The sequence below is a fragment of the Canis lupus genome, chromosome 16 (genome assembly GCF_048164855.1).
Source record: "Canis lupus baileyi chromosome 16, mCanLup2.hap1, whole genome shotgun sequence".
NCBI lineage: Eukaryota > Metazoa > Chordata > Mammalia > Carnivora > Canidae > Canis > Canis lupus.
In genome coordinates, this window is record NC_132853.1 from 37,996,005 (window position 1) to 38,020,524 (window position 24,520).

General features: G+C 45.6%; 2 protein-coding genes across 14 annotated transcripts in view; one reads left to right on the forward strand and one right to left on the reverse strand.

Moving 5' to 3' along the window:
• The first annotated feature begins 281 nt into the window (after positions 1 to 281).
• LOC140606659 (transcription factor CP2-like protein 1) lies at positions 282 to 10,455 on the forward strand. 5 transcript variants are annotated; one of them, XM_072780376.1, is made up of 15 exons: positions 282 to 443; positions 909 to 1,060; positions 1,192 to 1,265; positions 2,017 to 2,122; positions 2,231 to 2,337; positions 5,816 to 5,968; positions 6,167 to 6,277; positions 6,766 to 6,863; positions 7,094 to 7,148; positions 7,407 to 7,500; positions 7,894 to 7,984; positions 8,415 to 8,497; positions 8,993 to 9,138; positions 9,283 to 9,334; positions 9,630 to 10,455. In XM_072780376.1, exons 1-15 carry the CDS (start codon positions 361 to 363, stop codon positions 9,731 to 9,733), a joined length of 1,509 nt encoding a protein of 502 aa, XP_072636477.1. In that variant the 5' UTR covers positions 282 to 360; the 3' UTR covers positions 9,734 to 10,455. The 5 variants fall into 5 exon arrangements, 4 of the variants coding, with proteins under 4 accessions (XP_072636477.1, XP_072636479.1, XP_072636476.1 ...); XM_072780378.1 differs by having other exon boundaries at positions 283 to 443; positions 10,075 to 10,455; XM_072780375.1 differs by having other exon boundaries at positions 283 to 443; positions 9,283 to 10,455.
• FBXL20 (F-box and leucine rich repeat protein 20) overlaps positions 5,589 to 24,520 on the reverse strand; it is a 114,890-nt gene continuing 95,958 nt past the window's right edge. For 5 of the 9 annotated variants that reach the window (XM_072780380.1, XM_072780384.1, XM_072780382.1 and 2 more), the window contains 3 exons: positions 23,213 to 23,269; positions 21,477 to 21,689; positions 17,855 to 18,449 (listed from right to left, as the gene is read on the reverse strand). In XM_072780380.1, coding sequence (XP_072636481.1) covers positions 18,285 to 18,449; positions 21,477 to 21,689; positions 23,213 to 23,269 — 435 coding nt within the window. In that variant the 3' untranslated portion in view covers positions 17,855 to 18,284. Of the gene's footprint in view, positions 6,224 to 17,854; positions 19,879 to 21,476; positions 21,690 to 23,212; positions 23,270 to 24,520 lie in introns of those variants that run through there. The other 4 variants (XM_072780385.1, XM_072780386.1, XM_072780387.1 and 1 more) reach the window with 2 other exon arrangements.

A 24,520-nucleotide genomic window follows, 5' to 3' on the forward strand; every position in this document is an offset into this window, starting at 1 on the left:
CAGTCTCGAAGCCCAAGCCTGCCCCTCCTTGTCCCTAAGCTTCTTGGGGAGTGGTGGGGAGTGGTTGTCCATCCCTGGCACTTTGTTTTGTGGCACCACCATTTCCCCTTTGAGTTAACGATTGGTGGAGAGCTCTGGGGATGCCATTTCTTGGTTCCCCTTGCCTGGGCTGCCTGATAGGTCCTGTGGTTTCTAAAGCCCTGGGTGCTTAGCCAATAGAAGGTTCCTGGCCTTGCCCCACCCTTTTGTGAGTTTGCTTCTGTGTATAAAGGCTGGGGCCCCAAGTGGACAGTCCAGTGGGTCCAGCCCAACCCAGGCTGAGCTCTCTGTCACACAGCTGGCCTTTCTCCCTCTCCCAAGATGTTGTTTTGGCACAACCAGCCAGATCACCTGTGGCCCAGTCCCGGGGAACTGTACCCAGGGCCACCAAGTGGCTTGCTCAGGTAAGGGCCAGAACCCCTTCCCCCAGCCTCTAGGGAAGGTCCTGGTCTGAGTTGCATGGACAGATAGAGGAGGGAGATGGGCTTCCTGTGCCTGGGTTCCTTTTGGAGAAGAGAAGTGGTCATATGGTTAGTGGATCCTGGAACATCTCAAAACACCCTGACCACCCACCCTCTTGAGGCACTTTTGTTGGGCATTTACTTGGTATCAGACAAGCCCTGAGATTGCAAACAAGTAATTGACAGCTGATTCTTGGAGATGTTTAGTAGGATCTGGAATTTGCCCCTTAAAGGAGGTCTCCCAGAAGCCAGAGAGTTGAACCGGGGACTCTGAGGCCCTGGCTGCTTCTGGAGTGCCTGCTACAGAAGCCTTTGGTTCCCCAGAAGGTCTGGCTGAGAGCAGCAGAGCCCCATAGGGAATGAGGTGGACGGGGCAGAAAGCCACCAATGCTCTCCTGTTCCCGGCAGGGAGTCCCTGCCCTTGCCATACCTGAAGCAGGAAGAGCTGCACAACATCCCCAGCTCTGAGCCTCCCTGCCCCACATTCCAGTACGTGCTCTGTGCAGCCACGTCCCCAGCTGTGAAGCAGCAGGAAGAGACCCTCACCTACTTGAACCAGGGTACGGGGCCTGGGGAAGGGAAGGGCTCAGCGGGGCAGCGAGCTCTGGAGCTGGGTCGCAGTGTGAGATGGGGGTGGACAGGCTCCATCTCTACCCCAGTGGGGCTCACACATCCCCTTGACCTCTCCCAGGCCAGTCCTATGAGGTGCGGATGCTCTGCAGTCCCAAGCTGAGTGATGCCACCCAGTGGGCCCGGCTCTTGAAGGTAAATGCATCCCCTTCCTGAACTGGCAAGGGCTGGGTATGACTGTCCCGCTGGGCAGGAAGCCAGTGTCATCGCTGTGATGTCACTGTCAAGTTAAAACCCTCTCCATGTAACCCTCACCTTGTAACTTGACCTTCACAGCAGCACGGTGGTAGGGAGGAATTGCTGAGGAGAGGCGCAGAGAGGTTAATCTCAAGGACATATAAGTAGCAGATCTGGGATTTAGAAATACATTTACATAGCATTATTCACATACAGTATTCCTTCTCTCAAAAAAATTATATATTTAGCTCCCATGCATTGCCAGAAACCGTTCTGTGAGCTAGGGATGCAACAGTAAAGAAACAGATGTGGTTCCCTTCCTCAGGGAGCTTGCATTCTACTGAGACAAACATGTGATTACACAAATTTTATGCAATGACAAATTGATTTACCAATTGCAATTTGAAAAGTGCAGCAAGAAAAAAAATAAGTAGAGTGACGAGGAGTGGGAAGGGATTCACTCCCCCATCTTACAGATAAGGAAACTGAGGCTCAGGACCTCTAAGTTACTTCCCTAGTTTCACAGCTTGTTGGGGGGAGGTGGGCATCTGGACACAGACCTAGTGATCTAAGTTCTTCTGTCCCCGGACGGCAGGAAGCAAGGTGGGGTGAGGAGGGCGGGATGGTTGGCCTGCCCCAGCTGTGGGAACTGGTTCCCAAATGCCCAGGCACCCTCTGACCTGTGAGCCATGCTCTTCTGTGCCCACAGAGTGTGGTACGTGTGGTTTTCCATGACCGACGCCTGCAGTACACAGAGCAGCAACAGCTGGATGGGTGGAGGTGGAGCCGGCCAGGGGACCGCATCCTGGACATCGGTGAATGGGGAGGGACCAGAGACTCTTCAGGGCCACTTTCTGGCTCAGAAGGCCTTGTGGATGGGGAGGGCTGAGCCTTGCTCCCTACTTGCCACCTTGTGCCTGCAGATGTGCCGCTGTCTGTGGGAGTGATAGAACCCCGAGTGCTGCCCTCACAACTCAACATGGTGGAGTTTAATTGGGACCCAACCAAGAGGACCTCCCTCTTTTTGCAAGTGAGTCTGAAGCTGGGACTGGGAGGAGGCCGGAAGTCAGATGGGGGTGGTAGCTGGGAAAGGAAGATGAGTTTGGGTTGGGGTGAGGGAACAGTAAGAACAAACTGCTTACAGAAAGCACCTTGAAGATCAGATATGGCTAAATGTTTATTTTTACTTTTAAGATTTTATTTATTTATTTATGAGAGACACACACACACACAGAGAAAGGCAGAGGCACAGGCAGAGGGAGAAGCAGGCTCCAAGCAGGGAGCCAGGCATGGGACTTGATCCCGGGACTCTAGGATCACGCCTTGGGCCAAAGGCAGTGCTAAACCACTGAGCCACCTGGGCTGCCCCAGATATGGCTAAATGTTTATTGAATCTCATTGCAGGGAAGGATTTGTTAAACCTTGAAGCAATGAAAGAAGCTAGGAAACTCAGAACAGAACTTAGCTTCATAAAAAGTAATGGTCTGCAATACATAGGCAAAATTAAAAGAAGACATCAAATGGGAAAAAATAATTGCCATATGTGACATATAATGCATAATATCCTCGATATATAAAAAGTTCTCATGTATCAATAAGAAAAAATAGATAAGGGGCATCCCTGGTGGCTCCGTGGTGTAGCACCTGCCTTTGGCCCGGGGCATGATCCTGGAGTCCCAAGATCGAGACCCACATCAGGCTCCCTGCATGGAGCCTGCTTCTCCCTCTGCTCGTGCCTCTGCCTCTCTCTCTCTGTGTCTCTCATGAATGAATAAATAAAATCTTTTTTTTTTAATTAATTAATTAATTTATTTTTTATTTATGATAGTCACAGAGAGAGAGAGAGAGAGAGAGAGAGGCAGAGACACAGGCAGAGGGAGAAGCAGGCTCCATGCACCGGGAGCCCGATGTGGGATTCGATCCTGGGTCTCCAGGATCGCGCCCTGGGCCAAAGGCAGGCGCCAAACCGCTGCGCCACCCAGGGATCCCAAAATCTTAAAAAAAAAAGAAAAAAATAGATGAAAGCTCAATAGAAAAATAGGCCAAGGATATAAGCAGACATTTTATACACGAAGGATATAAACTGCCAATCATTGTAGAGAGTTCAACCTCAGAAAATGCTAATTAAAATTACATATAAAAAAGGTTCATTGGTGAAGTTTGGGGAAACAGACACCCTCATATCCTGAGAATGCAGATTAGTGTACTCATTCTGTGGGTAGAGTGGCACTTGGGCAAAATTTATTAAATTTTGGGTTCCTAGTCTTTTAACTAGTCATTCCATTTCTTTTCTTTCTTTTTTATACATACAATTTTTTAAAAGATTTTATGCAGGGAGCCTGACATGGGACTTCATCCCATGGACCACACCCTGGGCTGAAGGTGGCACTAAACCGCTGAGCCACCCGGGCTGCCCATAAATAAATAAAATCTTAAAAAAAAAAAAAAAAAAAAAAAGACCCTGAGATCATGACCTGAACTGAAACCAAGAGTCAGACGTCTAACCCACTGAGCCACCCAGGCACCCACCCCCTAGTGGTTCCATATCAAGAAATTTATCTGACAGCAGTGTTCAATAAGTACACAAAGATATATTGACTAGCTCTTCATAGCAGCGTTCTTTCTCATATTCAAAGATTTTAAACAATCAAAGCATCCGTTGGAAGAAGATTGACTTTTACCTAAGTTTGACTGCAGATGTATACTGGAAATTATGTAGCCAGAACATGATAAAAGAAACTGCTTTCCTATAAGTAAAGAGAAAGTAGAAGACAAACTTGCATTTAAAGTTTGATGTCCGTTGGATAAAAACAACATGTGTATGTATACAACTTACTGTACTTTTTCCCCTTTTTCTTGCCCAGAGAAAAGGGAGGAAGAAAGGATCCTTGAGTGTTAACAGGGATGTATTCCTTACTCTGAGGCAGAGTCCTCCATCTTTTCTAGGTTGAATAGGTTTCCCTTTATAATCCAACAGTATTGTCAAAAGTTACCTGTGTGTCCCTCTTTTGAGTGTTCATCATGGTCTAAGCACCTGGACTGGAGGGGAGGTCAGGTGGATGTGGTACAATTTCACTTCCCCCCTTCTTAGTGGGACCTTGCCCAGGTCACATGATCTTTGTTTCCCCACCTGTCAAGTAAGATCCTTTAACTGTTCTTCGCAAGATTGTGGGAGAGCTGGGGCACCTGGGTGGCTCAGTGGTTGAGCATCTGCCTTTGGCTCAGGGCGTGATCCCTGGGTCCTGGGATCGAGTCCTGCATTGGGCTCCCCACAGGAAGCCTGCTTCTCCCTCTGCCTATGTCTCTGCTTCTCTCTGTGTCTTCATGAATAAATAAATAAAATCTTAAAAAAAAAAAAGATTGTGGGAGGACTATAGTGGGCAGTGAAGGTAAACAGAGGGGAAGATCTGCCAGGCAGTACACAGAGGCCACAAGCTGTGTGGAGTGGCAGGGTGGGAAGGCTTCCTGGAATAGACTGTTCTATTTAGCAAATAAAATACAGGACACTCAGTGAAATTTGAATTTTAGATAAAAAACTTTTTATTTTTTTTTATTTTATTTTTTTTTTTTTAAAATTTTTATTTATTTATGATAGTCACAGAGAGAGAGAGAGAGGCAGAGACACAGGCAGAGGGAGAAGCAGGCTCCATGCACCGGGAGCCCGACGTGGGATTCGATCCTGGGTCTCCAGGATCGCGCCCTGGGCCAAAGGCAGGCGCCAAACCGCTGCGCCACCCAGGGATCCCTAAAAAACTTTTTAGTATAAGAATGACCCATGGGGTGGGGAAAAGAATATCCCATGAAATATTTGGGACATATATATACGAAAAAATTATTTGTTTATCTGAAATTCAAATTTAACTGAGTAGCCTGTATTTTAACTGGCAACTCCACCCTGGAATGTGATGTTTTGGCTTAGATGAGAGAAGGCATTGCTTTCCAGGTAGAAGATTCTAGGGAGCACTGTGCAAGTGTATTGGGGGCCATAATTAGGCTGGCTAGGTGGGTCAGTGTGTTCACTGATGGGTGAGAGAGAGCAGCCTCACAGAAAGGCTTGACTTGACTTTTTAACGTGCTCAAATGCGAGAGTCAGGAACTTTGCTTCTCGGCCCAGAACCGTGGGGAGCTACTGAAGAATTTTGAGCAAGGGAAAGAACCTAATAAAGTCATGCATTCAGAAGAAATTTTAGTTGGGGATGGAAAGTTGCTGCAGTAAAAGGCTGACAGGTGACAAGCAGGTAGCAGTTTTTTTTTTTTTTTTTTTAATTTATTTACTCATTCATGAGTGACAGAGAGAGAGATAGAGGCCAAGGGAGAAGCAGGCTCCATGCAGGGAACCCAACATGGGACTCAATCCCGGGTCTCCAGGATCACACCCTGGGCTGAAGGCGGCACTAAACCACTGAGCCACCCGGGCTGCCCCAGGTAACAGGTTTTAAGTGGACTTTCTTGAATGTGGGTGGGACCTGCAGTCACCCTGCTTTCTCTTTGCTTCTTCTTCACTTCAGGTTCACTGTATCAGCACTGAGTTCACTCCTCGGAAAAAAGGTGGGGAGAAAGGCGTCCCCTTCCGCCTCCAGATTGACACTTTCAAGCCCAGGGACAAGGAACTTCCCCCTGAGCACCTGCACTCAGCTGGCTGCCTCATCAAGGTGTTCAAGGTACAGGCAGGTCCCTTCCCATCCTTCTCAGGACTATCACCCTTGCTTGGCTGGCTGGGCGGATGCCAGCCTGCAGTCCCCTTCTTTCTCTCTCTACACGGAGGGATGGGGCTGGAGCTCGTTCTAGAGCCTCTTCTGTAACGAGCAGTGGGCAGGTGAAGGGGGTGCCGCTGAGTTTTCCTTGTCACTCTCCTGTAGCCCAAAGGAGCTGACCGCAAACTGAAAACGGACCGGGAGAAGATAGAGAAGCAGCCCCTGCAGGAGAGAGACAAGTATCAGGCCGCCTGTGAGAGGACGGTGTTTGTGCAGGTGCCACGAGGTGGTGGGGGCCAGAGAGGGGTTTGGAGGAGACATCCTTATTGTACACGTGGGGAAATTGAGGCCCGAGGGCTGTGGCTGCTCCAGGATCATCACAGTGCCCTGTGACTCCACCTATTTCCTTGCAAGGACGAGCTGCACCGTCTGCTGGAGACTCGGCGCTAACGCCTTGCAGCCTCGGGGCTCTCTCCCGCACCTGCACCTGCCGTGGCCCCACCTACCTGCTGCCCCCTCTGCCGGGCCACCCCGCTCCCGGCTCGCTCCCTGCCGCGCTGCTGCTGGCCAGCTGCTCCTGGAAGCTTTGCCCGCTCCCGCAGCCAGGCCTCGGCTAGTGTTCTCTCCTGCTTCCAGGGGAGTCTGGTCTGCTTGTCAGGGCCTCCTGGGGCAGGGACCACGCCTGGCCCGGCGCAGGCCCCTGTCCGCTCTCACGGAAGGGCTGAGGAGCGCCGAGGCTGACCCCTGTGGCTTGTTCCCCACAGTGCTCGCCGTGGCCGGACCCCGGCACTGGGCCCTACTCGCCTCTCAGCCCTCTTGCTCTGACCTCTCCCCACTCCTGCAAGCTCCTGTCCCCGGAGAGGTGAGCTGGGAGGGCACCTCCCAGCCCCGGGGGGGCGAGCGTGAAGCGGAGAGCGCCTCAGCTCAGCGGTCCGGGGAGGGGCCGGGCTGGGGGTGCGGCGGAGGGGAGGAGGCTCAGCCCTGTGCCCTTCGGGTTACACGCGGGGTGACCCAACAAGCTCTGCAGGCCAGGGAAGGAGGGGGCGGGGGGAGCGGGGCTGGCCGCGTTGCCGACTCTCTGCTCCCCCACAGGCTCTGCTCCTCCCCACCGTTCGCCTTGGACGCCTTGGGGGGCAGCCCGGCTGAGGTGCGTCTTGCTTTTCCGATCCCCCCCACCTCTATCCCAGAGCCTTCTCGGGCTTCACCCTCCAGAGTGGGGTGGCCCTGCCCCCTGGCGGACAGAGCTTGTATGGCCACAGAGGACTGGGCACTTGCCACCGGCAGGCTGAGCCTCCTGAGTGCTTTCAGACTGGCGGCCCCCAAGGGCAGGGCTGCGTTGCTCCTACCCCTTGCTCTCAGTCCCTAGGCCCCCGGTGATACCAGGACTGCCCTCTTTATGCCTCAGGATCTGAACCCTGGAGCCTCCATCCTGGAGACGCAGCAGTGGTTGCACCAGCACCGGTTCTCCAGCTACTGCCGGGTGCTGGCCAATTTCACTGGTGAGGCTGGGGTCTGGCAGGGACCTTACCTGTAGGGGACTGAGGGCAGGACACTCACACAGGGATCTGCCTATGGCCTGGCTTGCTGTGTGTTCTTCAGCTGACTTCTATTTAGGACTGAAAGTTGCCAGGCACTATGCCTGCAAGGCTCTCTTCTGTATTATCCCATGTAATTTATATAGTACCCATGAGGATAGGGCTCAGAGAGGTTAAGTAAGTTGCCCCAAGACACAGAGCTAAGAAGCAAATGGCAAAACTGGGATTTGAATCCCAAGTTTGATCCCCATGTCTGCACATACTTAAGGCTATTTGTAGACTGATGTTGGATTGTGTCCTTTGCCACCCTTGATCCCAGGCCTCTTTCCCCCAATCTGGTCCTGTCTGATTCTGCAGGCACTGATCTGCTGAAGCTTACCCGCCAGGACCTTATCCAGATCTGCGGGGCTGCCGATGGGATCCGCCTTTTCAATGCTCTTAGAGCCAGGTGCTGGGTACTGCCAACCAGGAGCCCTTTTCCTCTGTAGTGGCGTTTACCAACTCAGCTAATGGTTGTGTCTCATGGCATGTTCAAGCTGGAAGGTACCTTAAGGACCACTTAGTCCCACACCCTCTTTTTAAAGAGGAAGGAACTCAGGCCCAAGGACAGTGACCTGAGGTCACAGAGCAAGGCTGGCAGGGATGCGCTGAAAAGTTAGGTCCTGCGATCTTTTTCTGTAGCCATCTCACTTGCATTACTCGGAGGATAGAGATGAATTTTTCTCATCTTCTCTTCTCCCAGGGCCCAGCATTCATTAAATTTGTGGTGATCTCCCTGGAGACCTGGGAGGAGTGGGATTCCCCTCCTCCCCCGCTAGGGATGGGGGCTGTTAATTTAGGTAGGAAGTGTTGATATGTAAACTGTTTTTCTGATCCAGACCCATTCGTCACCGGCTGACTTTGTATGTGGCGCAGGAGGCCTCAGGGCGAGAGAATGAGGTTCCTAAGAACCATGACTCAGGTGAGGGTCTGGCCTCTGTTTCCAGAAGGCAAGAGATCCAGGTGTAGCTGCATTAAACCTTTTCTGGCCTGAGGAGAGGATGATACTCCATCATTCCTGGGATCCAAGGATGCCCTCCTTGGCATTCCCGTGTCTTCCATGACCAGATTAGTCTTCTCCTTCCAAGATGTATCCTAGGTTTATTCTTTCATGTTCTACTCCCCAACCCTGTCTGACTTTGTCATTCTGTTAATATGTAGGTTTAGAACATTGTAATCTTATTGTATTTGGGTTTCAGCCATTCATATGTAGGTGTCTCACCTTTTTAAATTGGGGCTCCCTACAGTCTGAGGCCTCCCCAAAGCTGAGGAATAGGTGAGGATTAAGTGGATTTATAAGCCTCTTTCCTTCTTTATTCCTTCCTGAGTCTGTCCCCCAAGAGGCTATCACCTTGCACTCTCCTTCCCAGTAAAGGGCACCCCACTGATCCCTGCCCTGTGCTGCCCACACCCCCAGGCTTTTATCAAGAGATCCCTCTAGATGAACTCAGTGCTGTGGAGCTGATGGGGAAACTGGCTGAGCTCTTGGCCCTCCCAGCCAATCAGATCCACCACCTCTTCCACCAGGGCCCTGGGGGCATCCTCATTCTCCTCAGCGACCAGGTAAATAAGTCATGATTCTCAGTCAGGCCCCACAAGGGCCTTGATCACTCTTCCACCTCCGGCCCAGTTTCCCTCTTCCTGCCCTGGCTTATTCAGTTTGGCTCTGAGAACAGAATTGTCTTAGTGACCCCTCCTCCCTTGCAGGTGGTTCAGAATCTCAAGGATGAATCATACTTTGTGGCTGTGGTTAAAAAAGGTAGGGGTTTTAGAGAGAATTGTGTCTGGCAGAACCTAGAAAGATTAAGATTCCTCGAAGGTATGTATATGCTGGCAGTGGGGTGCAGTGTGTGCTGTGTCCCAATCAACTAGTAAACATCTGAGTGCCAGCTTTGTTGATGTCAAAGGGACAGATTCATATAGCTGCAAGGCAACTATTTACTGCTCAGGAAGAAAACCCTGAATAAATGCATCTTCACGAGGGAAGAAATGTTCCAGTTTCTATGTCCGGGGATTTATTATTTTTTTAAAAGATTTTTATTTATTCATGAGAGACACAGAGAGAGAGAGACAGAGACACAGGCAGAGGGAGAAGCAGGCTCCATGCAGGGAGCCTGATGCGGAACTCGATCCGGGGACCCGGGGAATCACACCCTGAGCCAAAGGCAGACGCTCAACTGCTGAGCCACTCAGGGATCCCTGTCAGGGCATTTATTAAGAGGGTCTCTTCTGCACCCCCCCCCAATCCTATAAGGCAGGAGATGCTTCTGGGCATCACCAGGCATAGAGCACCAGACCAGTTGGCTTGTGGTTCTGGTTATTCAGATGCTTGCCCTCTATCCCTCCTACAGGATAGAGGGAGGTTTCCTCAAGACGGAGATTCAGTTGGGGGAGGAACACGTGGGTATGGCCAATGCCCTGCAGGCTGCTTGGTTTGGGAGCGGCAGAGGTGGTAGCTGGCCAGTCTTATCCCAGTGGTGCTCTTTTCACTGCTTGCAGTGCAGAATCCAGATGGCTACTACCTGGTTCTCACCTAGGCCCAGGGACATCCCACTGCAAGAGTTGGAGACTGATGCCAGCCTGGTTCTCTGGGGCCCCATGTTCACCAGAAGCCTGGTTTAAATCCTCAGCTGCTTCATCAGGCTCCAGGTGCAGCGTCACATCCTACCCCTAGAGAGACAGGGAGCAGCCCTCAGGCTCACATCTCTTTCTGCTCAGCTGGCCAAGCCTGTGAGGCATGAAACCTGCCAATATGGAAAAGGCACCTTTGCCCCAAGCAGTGCTGCCTAAACACTGGGTGCATCAACTCCTGTTAATTTAAAATTGTATTCACCTCTTCTTTTTCTTGAAATTAAAAGTTAATTTTTAAAGGAACATATATATTTAATGTATTGTTCAATGCTTATTAAACTTTCTGGGTGTTTTGGTCCTCTTGGGGAAATGTTCTCTCCTTAAACTATAGACTAGAGCAAGGGATGGAGTCTCAGAGGAATAGATTAATCTGGCTGGATTTTTTCTTTTTTCCAACTAGTGTGGGCACCGAGCCTCTAAAAAGCCCATTCAACTATCAAATTACTATGCTTATTTAAAACTTCTAGAGACTTAGAGCTCCAGGGTGGCTTAGTCAGGTTAAGCATCTGCTTTCTGCTTGGGTTATAATCCTGGGGTCCTGGAATCGAGCCCTGCATGGGGATCCCTGATCAGTGGGGAGTCTACTTCTCTCTCCCCCTCTGCCCCTCCTGCTCATGCTCTCTAAAATAAATAAATCTTAAAATAATGTAGTGGTATTTTAGGTCTTAAGAAATCTTTCCATATGTTAAAGTCATAATTTCCTATGCATATTTTGCAAAATTAAAATTTTAATTTTGCATTTCACTTTTAGGTCAATAATTGACCTGAAACTGATTTTTTTTTTTTTTTGCATATCCTTTTCCATGTAGAAAACCAATTTTATATTAAATTAACTGTTTTAAAAAGTGAAAATGCAGGGGCATCTGGTTGGCTTAGTTGGTGGAGCATGCGACTCTTAATCTCGAGTCATAAGTTCCAGCCCCACGTTGAACGTTGAGATTACTTAAAAATAAAATCTTTTTTTTTTAAAGGGATGAAGTAAAGAGAGAACTATTTAGGGTAGGGAATTTTATTTTATTAAGATCTTATTTATGAGAGAGAGAGAGAGAGAGAGCGAGCATGAGTGGGCATGGGGGGACAGGGGGAGCAGAAGACTCCCTGCTGAGTAGGGAGCCTGATGTGGGCTCCATCCCAGGACCCTGGGATCATGACCTGAGCCAAAGGCAGACACTCAACCGACTGAGCCACCAGGTGCCCCCCCTCGGAATATTATTAAAAATCTCAAACACTGAGGAGCACCAGGGTGGCTCAGTTGGTTGGGTCTCCAACTCTTGATTTTGGCTCAGGTCATAATCACAGGGTTGTGAGACTGAGCCCCAGGTTGGTGCTCTGCATTCAGTGGGAGTCTGCTGGAGATTTTCTCTCTCTCTCTAAAAAAAAAAAAAAAAAAAATATATATATATATATATATATATATATATATATATATATATATATATATATATAAGTCTTAAAAAAAGAAATTTCAAACACGAAAACAGAAAACTCACATGTATGGAGTGGAAGACAAGCCAAGATGCCCTCTTAAAAAGATCTGTTTAATTCCTTATTGATCATTTATCTCAGCACTGATCACATGTGGCCTATACTTCCATAGGGCTCCCCACGGGTGTTTCACGACAGGGTGGTTAACTTCAGACTGAAATTCAGGTTGCTGTTTTGGCTCCACTGCTCATCTCCACCAAAAGGACAGGAACCCTACTGGATTAACCTTTGTGTATGTGTCTCAACCCGGGAGCCTCTTGCACAGACTAGATACTGAACTTTGTTGACACGAAGGGCAAAAAAGCAGGTAACAAGTATCTACCATGTTGTCATTATCTTTTTAATCTTCATTCTCTAAAAAAGTAGGTACTGTTATCCTCATTTTACCAATGAAGAACGGAGACAGAAGGGTCAACTGGCCAAGGTTATTCGGATGGAAGTCAGGCAATCTGGCTTGGAGTTGTTTTAACCATTATACTAGTCTATCATCATTCCTTCCTAGTCAAGGTGAGGGCAATGCTCTCACAGGGGACTCAGTTGAACTGCTGCTGTCAAATGAATTAAAACAAAGGTTTTTAGAAACTCTGATTTATATTAATTTATATTATGTTTTCTGTTTTTCTTAGAGACAGGTGTTCAGGGTATTAAAGGCTATTAAGCCTATTAAAATAATTAATAAGGGTACTGGTTAAAGAATATTTTAAAAATATAAGGATGCTGGGCAGCCCCGATGGCTCAGTGGTTTAGCGTTGCCTTCAGTCCAGGGCATGATTCTGGAGACCGGGGATCGAGTCCCATGTAGGGCTCCCTGCGTGGAGCCTGCTTCTCCCTCTGCCTGTGTCTCTCTCTCTCTCTCTGTGTGTGTCTCTCATGAATAAATAAATAAATAAATAAATAAATAAATCTTTAAAAAAATATAAGGATGCCAAAAAGAAGTGCCTTCATTCAGCCTCAGGAGCCTTTGTAGTTCTAGGGTTCAAGGAAGTTAAGAATCACAGCTCCGAGTCAGGCTATTTCCACAGCAAAATGAAAAGTCTTCACAGCTTATTTCCTTTAATTACATCATAAACAAAATTAGAACATACAGGAAACAGTAATAGTTACATAACAATTTACTTTATATATTTATATATAAAAAACATTTTTCTTTTAGTCCAAAGATTTTAAAGCAAAAGGAATCCTCTACTGCCACCTTGGATTTTAAATAACCCTCCCTCCCCCCCCATCCTCAAGCGCCAAAAGTATCGGGTGGAAGCAGTCACTTGGACAGCTAATGGAGCCTGGTGTTCAGTCACCAAGTCGGGGACTGTGTGTCAGCCGCAGGGACCAGCTGAGTGCTGGTGCAGGCCTAGTGGAGAAACAAGCAAGCAGCAGTTCTCACGCACTGAAGCACTCCAAAGCAGAGCTGAAGGAGGCTTAGGCCACAGCAAGTCTGGGATCAGACCCTGCCATTCAACCATCCTCTGCCTTCTGTCCCCTCAGGGGAAGAGGCGTCAGAGGGGGTCAGTGCAGGGATGAAACAGCCTGGTTTGAAGGTAAGAATTTCTCTCCCAGCACCATTTGCCCACCCATCTGCGTCCTCAGGCAGAGTCCAATGGGCAGAGGTTGTCCTCCCTGCTGTCTGAACTCTGCACAGGTCTGTGCTCTCAGTGTCACCAGAAGGTGGGCAAGGCTGGAGAGAGCGGCCAGGAACTGCACTAGGCAGGTGACCTGGAAACAGTTCCAGATAGGAAAAAGGAGGCAGCTAGGGTGGGAGGAGGCTAAAGGCTGAGTCATTAAACAGGAACGGAGAAAGGCAGATGCAGAAGGCCTTTTTCTCCCCTACCAACAGTAGCTTGGAACCCTTCGTCCTGGGAAGTCACAGGCCCTCAGGGGCCAGCTCCCACAGCAACGGTGGCAGCATATGAGAAAACACCCACACAGCTTCTGCTGAGTCCCGGCTCCTGGTCTTGTGTGTGTTAGAGGTTAGCATGTAGTTTGGGGGTAGGGTGAGAAGGGGAGTCAGAGAAACAATCTCAGGCTCACCTCCTTCCTGCACTTATTAGAAAGTAACAGTCATCAGAGAAGCACAGGTAAGAAATTATTAAGGGCAGGAAAAAAATATGTAAACCCAGAAAAGCAGCAGCAAAGGTTTCACTTTTTACAGGTCTATCATATAGCACTAGGAAAGAAAATCATTCAAGTCTTTGGGGGTGTAGGGGGAGAGGGGGTGGGCAGGTAAAGTATTAATCAAACCATGCCAGTTAAAGACTCCTTTTCAGGTTAGGATTTCCTAAGACTTTCGGTTGTCATTTACTAGTGCCATTAAAAAAAGAAAAAAGAAAAAGAGAAAAAAAAAAGAAAAGAAAGAAAAACAAAACAGAAGTAATGACTCCAGGGGCTGAGAAGGGTTAGGCTAAGGTAAGAAACACATGTATATGTGTGAGCAGCAGTGTGACACAGATTTGAATTAGTGAAAGTTAGTAGTAAGCAATAGTGACAAGCAAAACTTAGTGGGGCAAAGATTTCTTCTACTTTAATAAAAAAGTCATCGCTTCAAAGATTTCCCTGGGTTCTTTGGGTATGGCAGAAGAGAAAGGGTATGTGTCTGGACACCTCTCTTGTCCCATCTCTTCATGGGGTAGGGATTCTCATTTACTGCCTTCCAGCCCTTGCCCTGGTGAAAGCCATGCCCAGAAGCACTGGTGGTTCTGTGAGGGATGCCAATCCCCATCTGGGTGACTCTGGGTAGGTGCCTGGTAGGCAGAAGCCCTCCTTGCAGTGAGGAAGGCGTGGAGTTCACTGGATGGAGAGGAAAAGTGAACCTACTCACATATGTGAGGGAGGTGTTGCTACATATTTGGGACAGATGCCTGTACCTGAAGCAAAGTGCCCCAGTTCTAGAACTGATTCTTTCCTTTACTTTGAATCTCATCTACCATTTTCCCACCCCAATTCTTCAAAACAAGATGCTGAAAAACAGAAAATAGACTTGATTGACACAGTTCTGGCTGTTCATGGTGTTTTCCCTAAAAGGGCAGTGAGACACCTTGGCTGAGGAAGCAGACACTCAACACCTTTGAACCAAACTCCACCGAGGCCTTACTCAACCCATGAGGCAGAGTCAGAAGCAGCACAATATGGAATTTCTCTTAATACCTCACATGTGAGCTTATCCAACACATTTTTCTCTTGCGGAAAATTAAGTGTAACTCTGTTGGGCTCCAAAGATTCACTCAGACTCAGCTGAGAGGTTCTTACTGACCATCTTAAGGGTCAAAGCCTTCAGAGATGCAGATCTGATGTTCCTAATAAAAATGGACAAACAGGTAGACTTGCCTCGTGAAGGGGAGCTGCAGAAGCTCTTCGTGCAGAAAACTCACTTGCCTCAAATGGTAGTTTCTGGCAGGCAGAGTTTGTCTCAAGTGAGACGGCCAGTTTAGAGAAGCATGTTCTTTGCTGGAGAACCAAGCTGTTAAGTTAGGGCACCTGGATATATCAAATACAGCCAAATGTTATTCCCAAATTACCTGGGTTCATTATATCCTACCAGCATGGTCTTATATAGTTTCCTGTATCTTCCAATATTACAATTAAAATTTATGATAGATAGGTGACGAGGGGTTTAGACTCCATATTTCCCCTCACCCTCCTGCTGCTTTAGGGGTCTTTGGTCTAAGGGAGGGTTTGCTTCAAGACTTCCAATCAAACATCTTCCTCCTATCAAACAAGACTCGGCTAATTCACACTGCCTGGGCATGAGGCGGTTAAAGATCCTAGAACTGGTGGGCAGATAGGAAGGCAATCTTCAAAAAAAAAAAAAAAAAAAAAAAAAAGGGTATTGGAAGCTCGAAGCATACCACTGAAGAGTCCTTCAGCCAGGATGCACAATGGAGATGGTTAATCTTAAACCATGCACTCAAAGAGGGGAAGGCAGGATGGGCCCATTTCCTTTAAACCCTTCCTCTCGCATTGGTACCACCTGTCACAAGCAGCCTGTGACTTTCAGCCCAATAAACATTAAATGGTCAAGGGTCAACCATGATCCACAAGTGTTCCTCTTCTTCAAAACCACAGTCACCTAAAGATATACTGCCCACACAAGTAGGCAGACAATACTCTCTTCCTTCTGGTGCCACACTCATACTTCCCTACAACTTCAGACCAGGATAAGTTCCACCGCACATTTTGTTTAACCCCCCATGGCATGAATGGGCTATCAAAAAGGTAACAAAGCATTTTAAAAGGCAATAAGGAGAAATAAAGGAACCCGACTGCTGTAGCATTAGAGCTGTATTGAACAGTTCAAAAGGCCTGTAAAGCCCAAAATAAAGCATCATGAAAATATATGCCAAGTGTCCCTCTAAAATATGTGCTATAAAGAATACGTAAAGTTTCTGACTTATAGGTCTGCTATGTCAACCTGATGTGGAAAATAAAAAAAAAAAAATTTAAGAAATACTCTTACATCCACTAAAGAGGAGAATAGGAGGAATTTTTTTTTTTTTTTTTTTTTTTTTTTTTACATAGAGCACAATGTGCTTTCATATTCCAAATATTGGGGGGAAAAAAAAAAGGATGAAGCCAAATCCCCTTATTCTTCATACCCAACAGCTTGATTTCAAATTTGGTAAGCAAACATTCAAGACCACTCACTGAAAAATGGCCCAAGCCATACTATAGTTACTATATTCAAGGTTGCCCACAGACTTTGCTTAGATTAGGAAAGGACCCAAAGAATAAATCAGTAGCACCACTGGGAGTGAGATGGAGGCTTTAAATAGAAAGCAAGGATGAATATAGGAAGAAAATGGGAGAAGTTAGTGCAAAAAAAAAAAAAAAAAAAAAAAAAGCTGGAATCACCTTGATGGAGCCAATGTAGAGGCCAGAAAAGATACTCACGTAGCAAATGATGCTGTAAAATGTAGAGGGAAAGGCTGCTTAGAAAGAGGTAATCTGGATGTTTAATAATGTCCTCCACAGACACAGCAATAACCCCTCCTGGCTACCTGCGGGTCTATGCAATAGCTCTGAGGGTATCTTTTGACTTCCCTCAAATCTCTTCATTCACCCTGTATTCATCATAGAAGGCAGAGTCCTGGGACTCTGGAGTCAGATGAATGGACCAAGGAGTTTTTCCTAAACCTCTGAAGCCTTACTGAATTTTCAAAAGTGTCCTTGATATTAAGAGAGGAAGCATTATGTTCAGATGGCAGAGCCCTTTCCACCTAACCAAAACTTACCATGTTCTGGGTTCTTAAGGTCCTGGTACATTTCATCAGCTGGCGTAGATTGCAGACTGGCATAAAAACGTATTTCCTTCCATGCTTGATGGGCCTGAAATTTTCTTGCAAAAAGAACAAGGCCTGACCACATACAAGCCAGTGCCACACGCTCCTTTTCTCTCTCACTGGACTCTGTTCTTGACCCAGACAGGAGTGGGTATGCTCTTTGAGTTGAGAAATGGCATTTCCAAGATGTTCATGTCCTCGTGAATAGGGTCTTTTACATTTATGTACTTTTTAAGTAAAGAAGTGCCTTACTAGCCTCAACTGTGGGCAATTTAAATCCATACTCGCTAATCAATCAGAGTTTTATGGTTAATTTGTTCAGGCAATACTAAAAAAAAAAACTTAGTATGTTAGAACAGATGGCTCCTAAATATTTCTCTTCTTAGTTTTGTTTGAATGAGTGACCTGGGGATCTGAATATTATTAACCACATCTGGAAGTGTGTGTATGCATGTATCTTTGTATAGGTAGAGTATAATCAGGAGAATGAATCTCACTTTAAAAAGTATATTCCTAGGGCAGCCTGGGGGGCTCAGCAGTTTAGCGGTGCCTTCGGCCCAGGGCCTGATCCTGGAGACCCGGGATCAAGTCCCACGTCGGGCTCCCTGCATGGAGCCTGGCCTCTGCCTATGTCTCTGCCTCCTCTCTCTCTGTGTGTCTCTCATGAACAAATAAATAAAATATTTAAAAAAAGTATATTCCTATGTCAACTATGCTCAAAAAATTCTTTTAAGTATATTCCTCATGTGATAATTTAGAAAGAGGGTAAGGAGAAGGGGGAAGGAAAAATAAAAGTAATTTGAGCTTTTACAAGGGAATAATAAAATTGGATTTGGATTTAAAATAAATTTAACATGCGAAATAATGCCGGATAGTACAGATTTCTAGCACTCTTTCATCAAATTGCTTGTGGAGAAAGAAGTCATACTTTATTCCTACATATGCTGGTAGAGCCAGCACCTTCAGTGTTATAACAAGCCTTTTAACAGCCTGGATCATGTAGAAGATCATGAGGGACTGCACAATAATGTCCTGAAATACCCCCCTCCTCCAAAAGAAGAAAGTTGTCCTCTTAAATATCACACAAAGTTTCTAACTTTGGGGTTTAGATTTAAATCTACTTCTTGTACTTCAGAAACTCATTTTATTTCCCTCATCCTTTATGACTTTTTTTGGGCATAAGATAAGGAAGCCTCTTCTTTGACTCTGAGTCATGGTCACTGAATACCTGCCTTCAGCTCTGCTGACCATGCTCAGCAGAGACACTGAACACCCTTCTCCTTTTCAATGTTTTCTTTCTCCGGCCCCAAAGTGTTCACCTGGTTATCCCTGCATTTCATTCATGGGAAGTCTGGAGCACAAGAGAGAGAAGGTTGACAGGTTTTGAAATGGTTCTGGTCCTTCATGGTGCCAACATTCGAGATAGACCATCAACACCGACATACGGTTGACCAGCTGTTCTAGGGTCATTCTTCTATCCCTGGTAGGCTGGAACAGGGGGGAAAAAAGAGAAACTGACCAGCTAGACTGCATAGCAACTGTAGTAGCGTTCCTGCTATAGCAAAACCACCTTACAGACACAAATCAGGGATGCTACTGCTCACACTCAGATTCCAGTGAACATACGACCTGTCTGAACTTGGGTTGGGGGGCTTTCAGCTCAGTTTTGGGATTCACCATTCCACTGTTTACTAGTAACACATTTCTCTTCCCTTATTAAGTTAGTGGTGTCTGATGGAAGGAAAAATGTGTAGGGAGAATACTGGGCCTATCATGCGTATTATTATATATCACAAAGTAGAACAGAAACCAAAAAGCAACGTTTGTTTTCATCAAAATAGTTTTAGCTCAATTTCTTCTTATAACATTTCTTGTTTTTATTATGGTTTCCCTTCAGACTGGCAAAGATTCAGGCAGGGTCCCCTAATGATAAAATTTAGAATTAAAAAAATATTTATTGATAATGTCTCTTTTAAAAATGTTTGGTAACCCCAACTAATCATCCCAAATGCACACTGTAAACACAACAACGGCAAAAGAGTAACAACTGAGTGTGAGTAAGCAGACAATGAACAGGTGAACAGATGGAGCCAGAATGCAGGAGGGAGCAACAAAGAATGGAAGACAGGTGTGCAAAGTGTGCTACAGACAGTGACAATTTGAGTAAGTCATCACATTTGGACCACAGCGATTTCGGGGCAACCACTTGGGAAACCTCTGGGCCAAATACTGAGAACATAGGAGGAGGAATGGATGAGCCTTCTTGGTGAGCATGCTCAGCATGTTGGCTTAGGGACAAAGAAGCACAGAAGCTCTGTAGTCATCTCCTGATGGACAGCTACCATTTAGAGGATGCAAAGAAATTTTCTTTCTGGTCCCTGGATACAACAGATATTGTTTTCCTATGCTTTCCTTGACCCTGGAGGACTGCAGCTGCTGTTCCAAAACCACCAGAGAAACCCCCTTCACAAAATGAAGAAACTGCAGGAGCAGTAACGCTGGGTTTGCTGGAATGCCCCCTTCCCTCCACCTTGCCTACTATTTTCTTCTTGGCATGTCCACTGGGAATGGTTAAGTTTTACCAAACCACGTGATAAAGCCAGCATGGGCTTCAGTCCCCTGGTCACAGAACTTGAATGGGTGGAGGTGAGGGTGGGTATGCATGTTATGTGTGGCTCTGGGGATCTGGACGCTGCCCTCACTTGATAACCCTTGCCCAGAACACTGGGGTTGCTTCCACTGGAGACTCCATTGTAACTCTAGAAGTGTCATTAAATACTCAGTTCACCAAGGTTGACCACCTCCATTGTCATAGGATGATGCAGCATCTGCAGAATCGCTGTCTGCTGCCCCCTACTGATGGGGGTGGAGTGACAGGTGCGAAGTAGGCGTGGACTTTAATATTGGGCAAATGGGTCTGAAACAAGACAGAAACATTACTGAGAGAGAGGGCTTAAACAGAAAGAGCAATGTTGCTTTTCAGAAAAAAACAAAACAAAACAAAACAAAAACCCCAACAAACCACAGGGGCTGAGTGAACATGAGAGCGAGGCAGAGGCTGAGTACCAGTCAGGATGTTGAGAGGCCTGGGTTCTGCTTTGTAGCATTTCAGGTTATTCTAAATGACTAAGTAGCTCACATAACTTTGGTACCTGCTTTTTAATAATAAAACTGGGGAAAAACTTCAAACTAATCTCTTAACCTCTCCCAAAGGGATTGCTAATTGGATTCCCAAAGTTGAAGGAAATTATTCAAGCTTAAAATAATTTTTTCCAAGTCATTGTGGACAATGTTTCTTCTGATATTTCCTTAAAAACCTCATTATCTTCTTTTAACAACACACTGCTAGTTTTTACTACATAAATAGCTTCTGAATTCCTACAATACTCAAGGCACTGTGCTGGTTATCTAGGGGGTATAAAGATGGTCAACATGGAGATCCCACTCTTATGGAACTTAATAGTCCAGACATAAATGGCTAAATTAAAATGGAAAAGTACTAAGTGATTATTTGAAGAACAGATAAAAAGTCTTGAGGACTCAAAGATGGAAGAGATTCTGTACAACCAGGCAAGTCTAGGAACCCTACTGTAAGGAGTCCACGGAAGAGGCTTTGGTTGGCCTGTGGTTCTCCTCTTTCAGTGTAAAGGGAATATGGCTGCAAGGCCTCCCCACTGCAGTTATGCTCTCAGTCTTCTAGGTCAGAAGGAAGAGGAAGAACAAAGGTCAACTGGAACTCAAGATGAGATTTGGTGCTCCTTTATGAGTCAGATGCCATATGGCCAACATGAATGTTTGTAGACACTGGTTGTAAGGGCCTCACTAAGCACAGTGCCTTTCCCACAGCAGGTATGAAGCAGATGTTCCAATAAATCTGTTCTGTTGAAGTGAATAACCTAACATAGAGATTCATCCATCCTTTTATAACCTCCTTGCTGGCAACCTGCCTTCCGTTTGACTATCCATGGGTCTCTTTAGTATGGAGGATGGGGGCTAAAAGAAAAGGTAAAAAAACCCCAAAAAACCTACTTAATACTTTAATACTTGTTGTCTTAAAAAAATAAGAAGCCCAGCAAAAGGGTTTGATGTGAAAGGAAATACAAATTAAATTTTTTTTTTCAAATTAAATTCTTAAATCCCATTTAACTCAATATATATTTTCTTTATGTTATTCCTTTCTTTCCTGAATCTGGCATGTGTTTTTGACTCTGGGTATGTTATTAAGCCCTGGACATTACAGGAGAGACTCTGCTGGGAGGAGACCTACTTTCTTCCCCTCAGTGAATATTTTCACACTAAATTTCCATCTGGAACAACAGGTAAAAACTATCTACCCTTAGGTTTGCTCTCTATTTTTTTTTCCTCTTTGCTAAATGTCCAAGTAAATATAAAAATCACAGAAATCTAAATCTAAAACAAAGGCAAACACAAACAAAAAGGAAATGGAGGACAGGAAAAAATAAAGAAGGAAAGGTGCCGAGAGCACAGAGCTGGAGAGTGTGCAGCCATCTTTACCCTGAGTCTCTTGATCCCAGCCCGTGTGATTTGCTGGCAGTCATAGAGTTCTATCCGCTCAAGGCTGTGACAACTCTTCAAGTGCTCCAGGGAAGCATCTGTGATTAGCGGGCAGTTGTCCAGTTCAATCACCTCCAGCTGGTCATGGGCGCAGGCCCCATTCCCCAGGTGACGAATTCCATCGTCTGTGATCAGCTCACAGTGAGACAGACTCTGCAGCCAAATAGAGCAAGGAAGGACACTGAAACATCTCGTGTCATTCTTCTAGCCACTGGCCTGTGTACAGCCAGAAAGGAAACCTTCTGGGTTGGACTGTGATGTATACGAAGCCATCACAAGATCTATATGGTGAAATGAAGAAAGCAAACTAGAGTTGCTGGGTTTCTGCTTTTGACAATCAATACTGACATTTTTGTGTGTGATTCTTTTTTTGTGGGGGAGAAGGGGCAGAGGGAGAGGGAGAAACAGAATCTTAAGTAGGCTCCATGCCTGGTGTGGAGCCTGATGCAGGGCTCGATCCTACAACTTTGAGATCATGGCTTGAGTCGAAATCGAGTTGGGACATTCAACCACTGAGCCACCCAGATGTCCCTCTGTGTATGATTCTTTTTTTTTTTTAAAGATTTTATTTATTTATTCATAGACACAGAGAGAGAGGCAGAGACATAGGCAGAGGGAGAAGCAGGCTCCATGCAGGGAGCCCGATGTGGGACTCGATCCCGGGTCTCCAGGATCACACCCCAGGCTGCAGCAGGCGCCAAACCGCTGCACCACCGGGGCTGCCCCATCTGTGTGTGATTCTAAACATACTGTGTGAATTCATGCAATGACTGAAAACAGTTCCTGAACAAGATACGATATCCACCCCCACATACAAATTAACACTTTTCTACAGGGACAAGAGGGGTTCAAGCTTTTCTTGAACACAATTTTCTGGAATTTGGACTAAACACTGAATACCTGATACAGAGAAATGCCAAAATAGTTAACTAACTGAAGATGATTCCTACACCTGTTAAGTGTGGTCATCTCTTCACATAAACCTCTTTATCAATTTTCCTTAATACCCTGGTTCCTCCACGTGAAACTCAGAACCCCTTGTCCCAATTCTGGGTAGTAATATGTCATCAAATACACACAAAAAATGAGCCTGGACACAAAATAGTTAAGCAGAATGTTTTCCCACAGTGTGTTACTGGAAACAGTAACAGAGAACACCCCCAGTAAAGCCATGACTAATTCTGTTTTACAGTACCATTTAATGTCAGGCTGAAGCAAACTGTATTTTGGGCCACCTTGTCTCCTGGATCTTTGAAATTTATTTAAATTTTTATTTATTTATTCGACAGGAGAGAGGGAATGCATAAGCAGGGGGAGCGGGAGAGGAAGCAGCAGACTCTCCACTGAGCAGGGAACCCAACTCCGGGCTCGATCCCAGGACCCTGGGATCATGACCCGAGCTGAAGGCAGATGCCTACCCGACTGAGCCACCCAGGTGCCCCTGGATCTCTGAAGTTTAACATCCTTCAGGGTTAAGTGTAATTCATGTGGGAGAGAACTCATATTCTCCATGTCACTTTTCAATCTCCAAGTACATAATCCTTGGTCCTCTATAAGTTGGCAACTTGTAGAAATATGTTTTCCCCAAAATGGTAGCCAGACACCAAGAAGAAAATAAGAGCTAGGTTTTGACTAAATCCAATGAACACATAAAACTTTTAAAAAGTCAAACTTACCAATACTTGAAGTCGAGGACAGTGTATAGAAAGTTGGATTAATGTGCTATCTGTTATCTGAAAGAAACACATAAGTTTATTATAGGTATAATTCCAAAAAAGCTTCAGGGCTGTACCTCATTCTTGAATACATTGTATTCTAAACTGGTATCCTGATATTAATCACAAAATAACAGAATCTTAAGATTGAAATCCTATTTGCTACTTGAACCTGTTCTTTGAGAACCTATCCAGGCAGGTTTGAACATATCTAGTCATCTGTAGTCTTCATCTTTGAACAAGTCTGTTGAAAAATCCTTTGTTTTTGAAATGAATGAAAATCTGTCTCCTTGTAACTTCTACCCACTGGACTTTGTTTTACCGCCTTAGAACCACCACAGAAAAGAATAAGAAGACACTGCTCCATAAAAAAAATTAATGTGGGAATATCCTCAAATTTTTAAGAATATATATTTATCCTATATTTTATAAGCCATGTCACAACTCTGATTTGATAACCTGGGAGTCAGGTATTTTCCTGAAGGTGGCAGAAAAGGGGCTGCTGGAATCTGAGTCAACTATGAACATAGTTCATAGAAGGAGGAACTCTTTTTTTCTTTTTTTTTTTTTAGAAGGAGGAACTCTTGAAGGAAGAACAGTCTTTTATAGTTATCTTAGGCTGGAAAGTAAATCAGTGCTTCTTTACAAATGCTTCTCTTACTCTGAAATGATGATGATGATTATAATGTACATAGCTTCACAGGGGCTAAGAAATGGTGGAAGATGCAAGGCACATGCATATCACTCAGGAGTAACACCAGAGAGGACACAAAGGACACTCAGGCATGTGCAAGAGATAGATGGATGTCAGTAAGTTTTAACTTATTTTATTTTTATTTTTAAAAGATTTTATTTATTTATTCATGAGAGACACTGAAAGAGATAGGCAAAGACATAGGCAAAGGGAGAAGCAGGCTCCATGCAGGGAGCCTGATGTGGGACTCGATCCCGTAACCCCGGGATCATACCTCGAGCCAAAGGCAGACACTCAACTGCTGAGCCATTCAGGCGTCCCAGTAAGTTTTAATTTAGTAAGAACAGTTGCTAAGTGGTGTCTGGATAATAAGTAATTTAGAAAAAATTAACTTCTATAGTCACTAGAAATATCTTTATTTTTATCATTTTTTTAAAAAAGGGCAGTGCCATATTATCAATGTGATGGGGCTTTAATTATTTCTTAGTATTATAACCCTATAGGTCTAAGGAAACATTTTAATTTCTTTATGGTCTGAATGCTTGGGCTTGCTTTCTTTCCACTGGTAACCTTAC

Bases quoted from the DNA above. Each gene is read 5' to 3' on its own strand.
- LOC140606659 (XM_072780375.1), top strand. From the start codon at position 361: ATGTTGTTTTGGCACAACCAGCCAGATCACCTGTGGCCCAGTCCCGGG. The intron at 2,123-2,230 runs GTGAATGGGGAG...TTGTGCCTGCAG, and splicing joins GGACCGCATCCTGGACATCG to ATGTGCCGCTGTCTGTGGGA. The intron at 8,498-8,992 runs GTGAGGGTCTGG...CCACACCCCCAG, and splicing joins TCCTAAGAACCATGACTCAG to GCTTTTATCAAGAGATCCCT.